Here is a 14,021-nt window from a genome sequence, read left to right as displayed (position 1 = left end):
TATCAGACAAACAGTATTTGTATGGTAACCTCTTTATAACCCACTTGTTTCATGCCACTTGCTGGCTCAACTTACTCGGTCATCCAATACTCAAAATATTGAAATATAGTAAAAGTGGGAGACGTTTCTTCTTACCAAATCACCTGCCACCACCTGCCGCCTGTTGTTTCCATTATAGTCACAGAAATCAATGTAGTCGAGATAGGCATCTGCAAAATACAGGAGTTTGTTTGGGTAGTCAATGGAGAGTCCATTGGGCCAATAGACCTTGTTGCTGACGATGGTGGTTCGCAATGTGCCATCCATGCTGGCTCTTTCGATTCGAGGGTTCCGGCCCCAGTCTGTCCAAAACATCACGTGAGCGCTGTGGAAAGGGACTGATTAATGATCGCAGGAAGCAGCAGCAGCAACAAAATTTCTGTACATCAAAATGTCACAACAATCTCTTTTGTCAAAAAGTGTGTAAAGTTTTGCTGTAGCGAAAAAAGGGCCACAATATAATGGCTAATCTCCACAGTGACTCTTTCCAGGCATGCATGTTCCAATTTTTTCTGCTTTGAAATTCCTGGATAGTGAATGGGAATAAGGGAAAGTTTTTCACCCTCATTCATAATACTATAATCCTAAAACCTCACATCACTTAATGAAGCTGGATTGCCAAAACCCCTGGGGCTTTGAGGTCCAGTGCTACTTGGCACTCACAGCAGTCTGTAGAACAGACGGCATAACAACCAGCGGTGGTAGGATAATGGATATCCATCCATTGAGGCATTCCATCTTATTCATACAGAGATATGAATACAAATACACATACAGTGGTGCCTCGCATAGCGAGCGCTTCGCTATGCGATGAAACCGCACAACGAGGGGTCCCGGGCCATCACTGGAGTGTTCGCTCAGCGATGACACCTATGGGCTTTTTTCGCTATGCGATGATCGCGCGGACGTGATCAAAGCATAGCGAACAGCTGATCGGCGGTTCCAAAATGGCCGCTGCTAAAACAAAATGGCGACCGCTGTTTTGCCTCGCTAACGAGGCATCCAAAATGGCCGCCGCAATGGAGGAAACTCGCAGAACGGTGAGTTTTAAGCCCATAGGAACATATTAAATCAGTTTTAATACGTTCCTATGGGCTTTTTTATTTCACTTAACGATGGATTCGCTGAGCGAGGGTTAATCTGGAACGGATTAACCTCGCTAAGCGAGGCACCACTGTACACACATTCTGGTATAAGGAGACAGGCAGGTGTTGGGTTCCTAGGCACAGCCTTGAGTTTGAGGTGGGGCCGTATCTCACTTGGCGTTACGAATGAGCTCTGGACAGGTGAGGCTTCAATGCAGTGGATCAAATACTGCCTTTGCCCCCACCCCCATTCCTGGAGTGTTTCATGTTTGGGCCCTACCCCCAGTGGCCAGCAGTAAATTTACATTTATTTTGCTTTCTATAAACATACCAAGAACTTTGCTGTGGGCATGCCATTGCTGATGGGTTTTTTTTCCATCAAGAAATGGGCATTTATACTCAGTTCTCATCCCCTTAGATAGTTACCTAAAGAGGTTAGGAATGGACTATAGCTTAAGGAAGTTCAATTATGCAAAATAAACAAGCATTTGACAGAATTCAGATTTTCTTCGGCACACACCTGGGTTACTTACTCTGCTTTAAAAAGTACAAACTATGTTATGCCAGAGTTCAGGTTATACTCACTAGTCACTGGACGGTGTCCCTAATCTCCTGAATCAGCCTTCAACAGACTCAGCTAGACCTTTTTGAGCTGCTCATTACTGCTCTAACACTCAGTGTCTTTCCACATGTTACCTGAGAAGACCTTAACCAAAGAACTGGAAGCTAGCTTCTTGTGAGTGGAGAAGTCTAAATCATAAAGGAACATAAACTGGGAGAAAAGTGTCCATAAACCCTAAATTTTTCTGATTGTGGAACTTGACTTAAGAAGGACCCAACACAAGATTTGGGAATGTGGTAAAGCAACTGAGTTGTTAAACATCCTATGAATTTTAACTAAAAGCAATGAATGTTAACTAAAAGCAAAAGAAGGAACATTAGTTCCTTCAGTCAGTACTTATTTGCTGTATTGTCCATGACAAAGAAGATCACTGAAGGGGCAAAGGTAATTAGATGTTACTGAAAAATACATTTTAGCAAGAATATAACTACAGTATGTGCATTCAAATCCAAAGGCACATTTAAAAAAAAAAACCTTACTCTGTCCTGGGATCTAACACTAGTCCCCTTGGGTTTGTGACATTTTCACTGATCAGCACGGTCCTGTGAGTCCCGTCAATTCTGGAGACTTCGATTGTTTCAAGAACAAAGTCTGTCCAATAAAGATTGCGGCCGACCCAGTCCACGGCTATGCTTTCCGTTACAGTGACACCGCTATCAAACACCTGCCCAAAACAATGAAGGAAGAACTTGGCACTCTTGTAATACTTTATAGTTGGAGATGTGCAAAGATTAATTACCATCCTATAGAAGAAGAGAAATATAAGATTATTAACAAATACAGCTAAGCTGCAAAATCCATGTTCCTCAAAAGCATAAAGACTATTGCCTAAATGAAAGCTATTCATTGCAGTACTAAAACTGGTTATCTGGATCACAGAAGGAAGTATTTTATCATCTTTTAGATAGCACTTTAATTAATGTTAACAACATACTAATATACTAAAAAAAAAAAGAAGAATAAGAGCTAGCTCCGCTGCATTTTCAAAACCAAGAATGAATCAATTTGCCTAAGGGTGCAACTACACAGTGAGAAAAATGCAAATTCATCCACTGTAAAGTCACACCTGGTAAATGCGGGTTTCCTGGGTGCATTCACATAAACAGTCTACACGGGGAGAGAGGAGAAAATTGAAAATCAGCCTTGTTTGCAGCTTGTTAACGTACTCTCCTGTAGCCCTCCTGATCTGCAGGACTCATAGCTATGGCAGAACCACCTTAACAAGCTGTGAAGAATGGCCAAGTGGCAATTTTTCCTCATCTATACACACACACACACACACACACACACACACACACGCGCACGCGCGCGCGCGCGCACGCACACACACACACACACACACACACACACACACACACACACACACACACACACACACACACACACACACACACAGAGTCTGTGTAGGTGCCCAAGCAAAAGGGTACTGGCACCAAGCCTTAAAAAAAAAGAATAAGAAGTTGCATTATTCACAAAGATCCAGCCCTCCCACTGTTTTAACAGTGCCCCCACAACCGCTGCACCATTTCGCCAATTTCCAGCACCACTGTTCACACTTTTCTGCGCTAGTTTACCATAGTGCCTGAACCAATGCAAATGAATCTGCTGTCAAAAAAAGTAGAAACCTTAGTGAGAGAGGGGTGGAAATGGGGGGCAGGAATCTGGGCTGATTTGCACTAGCTTTTATGTTATGTGGTCAATGGAAAAAAATGTGAACCAGATCACCCAAACCCATAACATTTCCTGCATTATATATCAATGTATTGCATCCTAAACTAGAGCAGTGAAAAGTGCTTTCCATTTACGGAGAGTGAAATCATGATTTGTTGGCACCTGAGTCAGCAAATCCCACAAGCATCTCTCTGTTGCTTGATCCAGTCACTTCCCTTTGCCTAATGACACGTCAAGCCCTGAGCAAACCAAAAGTCATCACTACCATCAATTGTTTAACAAAGTGGCCAACACAACTCGTGTTTTTCATGATGGCCTGTATCTACAAAATAAGTTATTAATAGTATTATTATGTTACACAAAACGCATGTATCAATACAAAACCTGCAAACATCAAGGAAATATACTCTGCCTTGTGGATCCTTGAAGAATAAAATGTGGACAGATATCAAACTGTAGGTGATCACAGAACAAAGGAAGGCTAATGATGTGGGTGGGTGATCACAGAACAATAGGAAGGCAATTAGCCTTAGAGAAAGTACAAAGAAGTCGACCACAGAAGTCTGAGCCAGCAGAGCTTAAAAGCAATGCCTTGAGAACTCTTTTTATTAACTTAGCACGATTACACAGAATGTTGTGAGAATTCAATAGGATACTAGTTACCTAATCGCCACTAGGATTGGCCAGAGAAAGTATCTGAACCTATGCCCTAACTCTAAGCAGAAAGGCAGAAATGAGAGGTCACCTCGCCCGCTGGGAGCTGCTGCTTCTCTGCCAGGAGTGTTTGCTCTCATTGTAGCAGATAACAACGAGCGGCCTTGAGCAGGAGCTTCCCACATCAAACAAACAACAATGCTTTCAAAAAATAGTAACAGAGCCAACGTCCTCAGTCAAGAAATTCTAATAATGGGATTGATCCAGCCTATCCCATTAGCAGCCATGCACTGGGATTCCCATAGCACACAACAAAGTTCTCACCCCCATTCTGAATAACACAGCACATGCTCATGATAAGAATTAATGTATGTGTAACAACTAGACCAATCCAGTGCAGTCCAGGACTTTCAATCAAAGAATGCAAACGGGACCATTTTCAATTAAAACATTATCTTCCTCCACACATTATGTTCATGAAGGAGGATGATAGGCTTACTGCGAAGAAGTACCCAGCTGTTGGCCTTGTCTTCTACCCTGTACACTGTTTGCTGACCATACTTCAACATCAATCTATTTGAAAAGCGGTGCCTCTGTGTGAGGCTGTGGGGAAGCGTAAACTGTTCATGCAATCAGACCACGTGTTGCCTGCGCTCAACAAAAGACTTACAACTCTTCTATCTGTCCCATTCTGGAATGCACTCCAAATCTTGTCCTGGGTGGTATCGGACCAGAATATTCTACCAGTCACGGAATCAAAATCAAGAGCAACAATGTTCCTTCCATCTCGAACTAAAGAATAAATGCGCTGGGCATGGGAAGTTACGTTGTTAACCACAATCTGGTTACGGCTTGCCACCAACAGGAGATGCCCAGATTCTGAAAGAAAGAAAAACAGGCAAGGATAAAACCAACATTATACTCACCACTGCTAGAGGCAATTCTTTTAATGAAACGGTTATGTTTAATTTGCAAGATTTCATGATGAGGAAGGCCACTACTTAGCAGTTGTCAGTGCACTTGCTTTGCTTATGTCATCATCATCATCATCTTGGAACTGCAGAGCTGGAAGGGACCCTATGGGTAATCAAGTCCAGCCCTTGTTAAGGAGGCCCAGTGGGGAATTGAACTCCCAACCTCTGCCTCTGCAGCCAGATATCTAATCCAATGAGCTACCCAGCAGTTCCTCTAAAAGGACTTACATGAAATTCCTGGCACCACTAGGAGGTAGAGCTGAGGAGGACTGAAAACGGGGGCGGGGGGAGCTGCTGCCGGTCAATACAGATGAAGACTTGGTTTAGATCACTGGTTCTTAACCTTGGGTTACTCAGGAGTTTTGGACTGCAACTCCCAGAAGCCTTCACCACCAGCTGTGCTGGCTGGGGTTTCTGGGAGCTGCAGTTCAAAAACATCTGAGTAACAAAGGTTAAGAACCACTGGTTTAGATGACCTTCTCCACCCCCCACCCCCCGCCACCTTAGCCAATGAGAGAATGAGACTGAGCTGGAGGAAACAGTGGCTTGGTTTGGTTTTAGGCAACTTCGCCTGTTCCACGAAGAGGAACAGGAATGTTTTGCTCACAGCACACTTGTGAAAAGTACAAAGTAGAACACAGCAATTATTGGTGCTATATTAGTCAAGTATTCCACGTTGGCAGCGATCTTGCTTTGCCAGTGTCTAAAGCCGTCAACCAAAATGACACAGGCGGTTGCAGGTAATAAACTCCCCCCCCAACTACACACATAACTAAAATGTCAATAACAACCACCATAAAGTTAAAACCAAGTGGTATAACTCAGTTGCTTGGGCCCTGAGCCAGAGCTATAGTCCTTACTGTGCCTCTCAGAAGAGGGGGACAACCAAGACCACCCAGACAGTACAAGGCAGGTGGAATTGTTGTTCTCCGCCATCTCTACGGTTTGGGGTAAACCATGTATTCCCAGAAGGAGCCACTAGTAAAGCACTTCTGAATTCTTTGTACCTAAAAAACCCTGAGAAGGGTCGGCATAAGTTAGAATCAACTTAATGGCAGTACGCCATTAAAAGAGTTAGCAATGAGCAAACATTTAAGCTCTTGCCAAGTAACAGGACCATCGGCGGCTGCACAACCAATAGCCAGGGTAGGGGGGGGTGCGTTTGTGTCTCGCTGCATCTATCTGGATATTCCTCACCTGCTACTTTGCAAGTCTTCCCATTAGGTTCTAACACATAACCTTCATCACAGTAACACCTAGAAGAACCTCTTTCGTTGTGGCAGTGCTGACTACAAAACCCTGGGGGGTCACATTCATTAATATCTTCACAGGTTTTGGAATCGTTGGCCAGCTGGTAACCGAATGGACAAGAACACTGGGCTCCAAAGGGGCCTTGGATGCATTCATGTGTGCAGCCTGCGTTATTGTCTGAGCAGGTCTCCTGGTCTGTAAAGAAATGGGAGAAGATTGTAAGCTAGGCATGTATATGAAAATCTTTGCCCCTTTTTGGCTGTATATAAAATGCCATCACCATCAATTTAAAAAAAGCCTAAGTAACAGATTCCCCATCATGTAGGAGTAGGCAATCGGTTGGATCCAAACTCAGTCGTACTCAGTGAAGACCCATTGAAATTAATGTTATTTTAAATAGTTATGATTAACTTGGGTCCCATTTGTTTCAATGAACCTGCACTAAGTCCAGTTTGAACATAATCTGTTTAGTATTAAAGGCTACCTGAGAAATGCTTTATGAAAAAGACAAATGTGCATTCTTTAGCTCAAATAGGTAGTGAGCTCTGGAAAAATTCTGAGCCATTTTTTAGCACATATGCCTGGCGTGGAAGCTTGCTTTTACTGAGGATTATCACTGTTGTGTAGACGAAGGGAAAGAGTTTGAAAGCTTATAATGAGTTAAGATAACATAACGTACGTAACAGCTGTGGTTTAGGATCCTGAAATGGCATGGGAGAAAACGGATAAACGGCAAGCCATGCAGCCTTTTGGAGGTACAGGCAGGTGATCCTGAACCACCACTTCTGCATATGATCCCTATTTCTTTTAATGGAAACAAGTATCAATAGAGGAAAAAAGTAACACCTATCCTGATTTTTTTCCTACCAAATGAAATGAAAATGACCCTGAATATTATATAATGATATGTGAAAAGGGCAATTTTCTTTTTACTTTGTAACAGACCACAGACCTTTTTTTTACAAGTGTGAGTCTAGACACTCTACTTTTTCCTTAGCAAAAACTACAGAAAACAATTTTTCATGATTTCAAGTACAGGCCACAAGTTGCCGAAAAGAAACTTTTATTACCAGCCGCTTCTACCTTAATACATATAATGGAATGGTTTAATTGCAGAAAGAGGAGTTATGATAATTTCAGGCTTATTTACATAATCAGGTATGCCAAGAGAAAAACTGGTCTTAACTGGTTTACTTCTCGGGGGGGTGGGGTGAGGATTTGATTTGGTTTGGTTTCTGACAAGATGAAAGGAAGATCAATTTGCAGATGAATCGAATATAAACTAAGAACAAGAACTCCTGGATACTTAAGGATTCCAGGCCAGCCATTCTCAGTGCAGGGGCTATACGGTCTCCAAAGGGGCAGGAGCTGTCTCATTTGAAGGGGGCCACACACTGGAAACACACATCTGTATAAGATTCGTTATGCAATTTATACAATCAGCCTGTATTTCTTTCGTATTGTTTTTAGGGCTGTGGCAAAAAAAAAAGGTTGAAAATGGTTGCTCTAAGCTCTCCTTTGCATCCTCTTGAGATACGTGACAAAAGTGATAAAATACAAAAGGACAGGTATTGTGTTCTGTGCATGTACTGAGGCTTATCAGTGGTCTTATCCTGCCGTATCCTGTTGCACAGTATGTCCCACTCTCTGCTGTTCTAAACACTGGGCCATTTGATGCAACACTAGATGTTACAGGCAGCATGAAAACTGTGGGTTTATTTGTAAGACAACGCATGCCAGTCTGGATGCTGACCATGCAGAGGGGAGGATTTCTTGTGATGGCCCCATCCATCAGGTTTATGAAGCTGAAATGCCCTGGGATCCCCAGGATACTTTTATGCGGTTCAGAAAAGCAACTCCAAATGAACCGTTCTTGAAGTAATCTCAGGAATACCAAGATTTTGTAAACAAGCCCTCAGTTAACAAATAAGATCTGAAATGTGGTTATCAACACATGAAGCTAATAGACTTTAGGATCATACCTGGTTGAGGCTCATCTGAGAATGCACATTGATTGATTAGAAAAGGGGAGGAAAGAAAGAGAGAGATTAAGATTAAGTGTAAATCAACACTGACCACAATCAATACAAATTCGGGCCACCTGCAAGTTTTGTGATTAAAAACAAGTAAAAGTTAGAAATATTAAAGGAAATATTAAAGGATGAATGAAATCTGATTTTAAATTAAAAGCAACTACTGATTAGGTTCCAATCTCAAATGGCAGATTTAAGATTTACAGAAACACTACTTCTTAGTAGATAAATTTGAAAGGCCCTATAAAATGACTGGCTCAAAATAATTCAGTTCACAGGGAGGAAGAAAACAGGCTAAGATCTACTCCCCAAGAGATATCTGGGCAGTTTGTAGAGCATTTTTGACTCCCAAATATTCAACAACAAAAGCAGCAATAATGAACAGTCCATATTGGCCATTTATGTGAATTATAATTTATCATAATAGAAGTGGATTTTAGTATGGAAGGACAATAACGTCAGAAGTCTTGACTTCCAAATATGAGCCTTTAGTACCTGGTTCAGGTTGGCTCATCTTGTGGCTTTAGTAAAGAAACAAACCCCCCCCCCAAAACAAACAAACAAACAAAAAACTGGATTCTGCCCATTCCTGCTATATAACATGGCAGTGACAGACTAATGGCTGAAATCATCACAGACATTGATGCATGTGAAAGAACTGTGGAAGCTGTCGTGGCTCATGACTGACAAGGTGCCGGGCACATGACAAGTGTGTGGCCTGACCCACATATAACCAGCACATTGTCAATAATTAACAGCACTTTCCACAATTTCTCTTGCATGCACGACAAAATCCAACAGATTTCTGGCCAATATTTGTTTCCTTGCTTTGCGTTTTCTTTTTTTCATACTAGTATCCCACCTTTCCTCCAAGTAATTCAGAACTGCATCCACAGCATTCCACGTACATTTTGTCTTCCCAATTAGTTAATGAGGTAGACAAGACTTAACATTTCCCTCATCTGCCCAGCACTCAACCCACTTCAACAGACATCCTTCCGCAGGCCTCCACATATTAAAAACAGTGCTAGCCACTTACTGCAGAGGGGAGATTCATCCGCTCCGTTCGGGCAGTCGGCAAGATTGTCACATACTTTGCTCAGGTTGACACACACGCTGTGGCCTGGGCATTGCCACTGCCAGCTTGGGCAACGGAAAGGCTGAGTGGGACAGTCTCTCTCGTCACTCATATCCCTGCAGTCGTTGTCTCCGTCGCAGATCCAGGCACGATAGATGCAGTTCCCATTATCGCAGCGGAAAAGAGAAGGAGGGCAGGTCCTGGGTGGACACCTGTGATGCTCATCTGAGCCATCCACACAATCAGGGTGACCGTCACATTCCCAACTAGCGGGAAGGCAGCTGCCATCTGACTGACACTGGAATTCATTCTGGTGGCACATTCCAGGGGGCCTTGTAGCTGGAACAATTATAGTAACAGTGTGAAGGTAAGAGCTACATTCATGTCAAAAACAAGGAAGAAGGAATACACATAATGTGCAATAGCAAGGACAATTCCACTTTAGCAGCATTTAAGAGAAATCAGCTATTATTTTTAAAATGTAGCTACTCCCAAAATATTACTCATCGTGTTAACATCAAGACAAAAAAGCGGCAGCATTTTGTCATTTCTGCTAAAAAGAAATTAAGATAAATTTAAAAACACTGGAAAACCACTCTTTTATCTACATAAAATACAGCCTAATATTCCTGCAGTGCTTTAATACATAGTTTTCAGACGTTAAAATGCCTACACACAGAATAACCAGACAAAAATAAAAAGGAAAGACAAAAAAAATTAGAAAACAAAAATGTTGCATCTCCCTGAAGACTGTTATATCTCATATCATATTTTTGCCTGATATGCTCGCACAGAATAACATGGCTACCTCTTCTAAAACTGTTAAATTTCAGTGGGAGCTTTCACAAGTATATCCGCTTCTTCAGACACATTAAATTGAAGCAAAACAACAGGTTATATACAAGGTAAGCACAAAAGATGGATCAGTGAGTTGACAATAGCACCGTTGTCACAAGTTCTTAACAGTAAAAATGTAGATTCCAATGGATAGTCCCACACCTCCTATGAGGTGTGAAGTGGCAGGAGTCTCAATCCAGATTCAATGCTTGGAGAATCTATTACTTGACTTGCACCTGAGGTTTCTAAAGTTGCACATAAAATCAGTTCTGCAAGACAAAATCTTGACTAGAACCTGGACCTGCGCTATAACAACCAGAGGTTAACAACATAGCTTTCTGTATCTACAACACCAAAATCCCCAACCAGCACTGCTCCACTCTGTTTACCATGCGAATATTGCTTTGATAAATGTGTTTGTTTTTTATAATTGTTTTGCTATGTGCCTCATGCTGAGTTACTGCAGGCAAAATAAAGCAAAAAGCAAAGTGTGCTGCTTATATACCGCCCCATAGCGCTTCAAGCACTCTCTGGGTGGTTTACAAGTTAATTATGCAGGCTACACATTGCCCCCCCACAGCGAGCTGGGTACTCATTTTACCGACCTCGGAAGGATAGAAGACTGAGTGAACCTTGAGTTGGCTGCCTGGGATTGAACCCCAGATCGTGAGCACAGTTTTAGCTGCAGTACAGCGGTTTAACCACTGCGCCACGAGACTCAACTCATGCCTTCTTCTTGGTGGCTGGTGTGTTTCAACCTTGTTTGCAGGTTTCATTAATACTAAAAGGTAGCGTATTGAATACTTACGACATCTGGCCTCATCTGAATGATCATTGCAGTCAAAGACGCCATCACATTGGTAATAACTACTGATACACTGGTCTCCACTTGCACATTTAAATTCAGTGGCACTACAGTTGTAGACTACAATACAAAAATAAGGATGGTCTTAATTCTCATATGGAGGGCATGTTTCTGAACAGTTTTGTAATCACTGTATATAATATATATCAGACAATCACGACAAATGCAGGGCGCTGTGGGTTTTTTGTGCATATTTAAGTTGTTTTAATTTTGTTGTGCTTTTATTCTTTTTATGTTGTAATGTTGCTTCTTTTATTTAATTGCAAGCTGTCATGAATTCCTTTCATGGGAGAGAAGTGGGATATGAAGCAAATGAATGAATGAAATACAAGAGTTTCCTGAAACTGAAAAGATCATGTGAGGTCCAGATATATTCTATTCTTTCCTGAGTCTAAATAACAACTACTACACAGTCTTGGTGATTCTGAGAATAATTCCAGAATAGTCAATGCCTCTAAAACATCATAACTCATAAAGTTTGTATTTTTAAAATAAATAATAAAATATAAAACCAATTCTACCTAACAAATATATAACCAACACATGGAACATCACGTCCTTCATTCACTACTCTGTGTAACCTGTGAGCTATACTGCTATCACTCTTATTTTACAAAAGGGGAAAAAGAAGCAGTTTTAATACTCAGAGCTACCCAATCAACCTGTGCATGAACTTTGATCTGTGCAAGCCATGTCTCCTAGAGGTATTTCAAACACTACCCATTACAGAGTATGTTCCACTTGTCCCAAGTAAGTCTTTAAAAATTGTTTTATTTCTGTTAAGAATTATAGTACTAAGACAGCAGAACTTGAGAAAAATCAATACATAAATGGTTTCTTTGAGGCATGATGGTAATAATCAAGATACTTAACTGCAATCACGTTCATCTGCTCCATCTACACAGTCTTTGTCACCATCGCAAACATAAAATGGATCAATGCATCTGTGATCCGGACACTGAAACTGACCAGGTTCACAGGTTTCTGTGAAAGCTATAAAGACAACATTAAAAGAAATCTAACTCAATATGTAGCACAATATAAAAAGCCTTTCCTAACCTGGTGCTCTCCAGTCATTTTGACATACAACTCCAATCACCTCTGATTGCAAGTTATGCTTCCCATAGCAAATGAGCTGCTGCCCAGAACATCTGGATGGCACAAAGTCAAGGAATGCTGACTAACAATGCTAAATTTATTAACTTAAAAGTAAAAATTCTACTAGGAACAAGAGGACAAGCCTCGTGTGACTTAAGATCTTCCAATTTCAATCTGAAATAGGTATAATTTACTTTGGTCTAAATCTTTAATCACAACTGGATTAGCTACATCAATACTGATTAGGTAAGTCACTTACATGAACCACACTGATTCAATGGGTCCAAATCAGCAATGGCGAACCTATGGCACGCATGCCACAGCTGGCATGCAAAGACCTCTCCATGGGCACGCGAGTCATAAGTTGCTGGATCACTACCCCTCCCCACCACATCATCCCGCAGCTAAACCCCAGGACTGTAAGTCACCTTTCCCTCCTACCTTCCTTGGTTGTGCCACTTGTAAATCAGTTATTTTGAAGATCAAAGAGAAAGCTGCTTTATTGTCTACTGCTTTAGAAGAGCCCGCAGCAGATAATCTGGCTTGTGAATTGCTACTTCTGCCAGAAGGCTCCAATTAATGCGTGAGAGAGGGGGACGGGTGGATTCATCAAGCTTGTTTAAATGTAATGAGAGGAAACGGGGCCACAGTGAGCTGAAGCAACTGATTGCAGAACATTTAGGGAGGGAGGAAGGGTCTGTGTGTGGGGGGGGGCTCGGGTATGTCGTGAGAATAGCTGACGGTCAGATTCCAAAAGGTCTCCTGTATGGAGAATTAGTGCAGGGAAATCACCCTAGAGGGAGACCACAGCTGCAATACAAGGACATCTGCAAGCGGGATCTGAAGGCCTTAGGAATGGACCTCAACAGATGGGTCATCTGAGCGTTCAGCCTGGAGGCAGGTAGTGCAGCATGGCCTCTCCCATTTTGAAAAGACCCAGCAGGCCGAGGCAAAGAGGCAGTCCTGAATCCAGCCAGATCAGGGAGCTGGACAGGGGACAGATTGTATTTGTCTTCAGTGTGGAAGGGATTGTCACTCTCAAATTGGCCTCCTCAGCCACACTAGACACTGTTCCAAGTACACAGCATGTTACCATAGTCTCTGAAGGATGCCTACACATACACAGCAGTAATTTTGCGTTATGCTGTTGGCAACATCATGAGAGAAGAGCTGGTGAAATTGTTGTCTTTGCCAGGAAGAACACAAGGGAGAGATATCTACAATGCTGTGATGGAGGCTTTTTTGCCACAAGACGTAAAAGCAGAAAAAGTAGTTTCAGTTACTATGATGGGGCACCTTGCATGGTGGGGGTTACATCTGATTTCATAGTTCTTTGTTAAAGAAGTAAAACACCCAGTCATTCAGTTTCATTGTATTATACATCAAGAAGCTCTTTGTGCCAGGGAAAAGAGCAAAAAATTAGACAATATCCTCAGAGATGTCACAAAACTCTACAAACGAATTTTCTAGCATTGTAGCAGCTGCAAAGGAGAATTTTTCGGAACAGATTTGTACAGTTTCGTAAGATGGAAACAACTCTGTGTTTTCTTACTTCTCCAGATAAAGCCAAATTTGAAGAACTTGATCTTTCCTGCTTACAATGGTTAGATTTTGGAAATCTAGAAATGGAGCTATTGGTATTTCAAGAAATCTCTATGTGGAAAATAAATTATATGACCTGCGTGCAACGCTGGAGAAGATAGAATGCGAAGGGATGACAAAGGACAGCACAGTTGGTAGTTCTGAAAATGAAATCCTTAAAGTGTGGAATTCTCTGCCAAATAATTTTAAGTCAATGAAAGCACTTGGGATTG

The 14,021-nt window shown here is 41.8% G+C and overlaps 1 protein-coding gene across 3 annotated transcripts in view; it reads right to left on the bottom strand.

The window, feature by feature from the left end:
• Positions 1–14,021, bottom strand: part of LRP2 (LDL receptor related protein 2) — a 194,525-nt gene that overhangs the window by 88,527 nt on the left and 91,977 nt on the right. For 2 of the 3 annotated variants that reach the window (XM_078394476.1, XM_078394478.1), the window contains exons 23-30: positions 11,983–12,102; positions 11,053–11,169; positions 9,369–9,746; positions 8,279–8,293; positions 6,243–6,491; positions 4,742–4,950; positions 2,226–2,410; positions 136–364 (exon numbers count right to left, since the gene is read on the bottom strand). In XM_078394476.1, coding sequence (XP_078250602.1) covers positions 136–364; positions 2,226–2,410; positions 4,742–4,950; positions 6,243–6,491; positions 8,279–8,293; positions 9,369–9,746; positions 11,053–11,169; positions 11,983–12,102 — 1,502 coding nt within the window. The remainder of the gene's footprint in view (positions 1–135; positions 365–2,225; positions 2,411–4,741; positions 4,951–6,242; positions 6,492–8,278; positions 8,294–9,368; positions 9,747–11,052; positions 11,170–11,982; positions 12,103–14,021) is intronic. The other variant, XM_072981712.2, reaches the window with a different exon arrangement.

This window comes from Pogona vitticeps, chromosome 1 (assembly GCF_051106095.1).
Source record: "Pogona vitticeps strain Pit_001003342236 chromosome 1, PviZW2.1, whole genome shotgun sequence".
Taxonomy (NCBI): Eukaryota; Metazoa; Chordata; class Lepidosauria; order Squamata; family Agamidae; genus Pogona; species Pogona vitticeps.
This window is presented reverse-complemented; position numbering and strand designations above follow the sequence as displayed.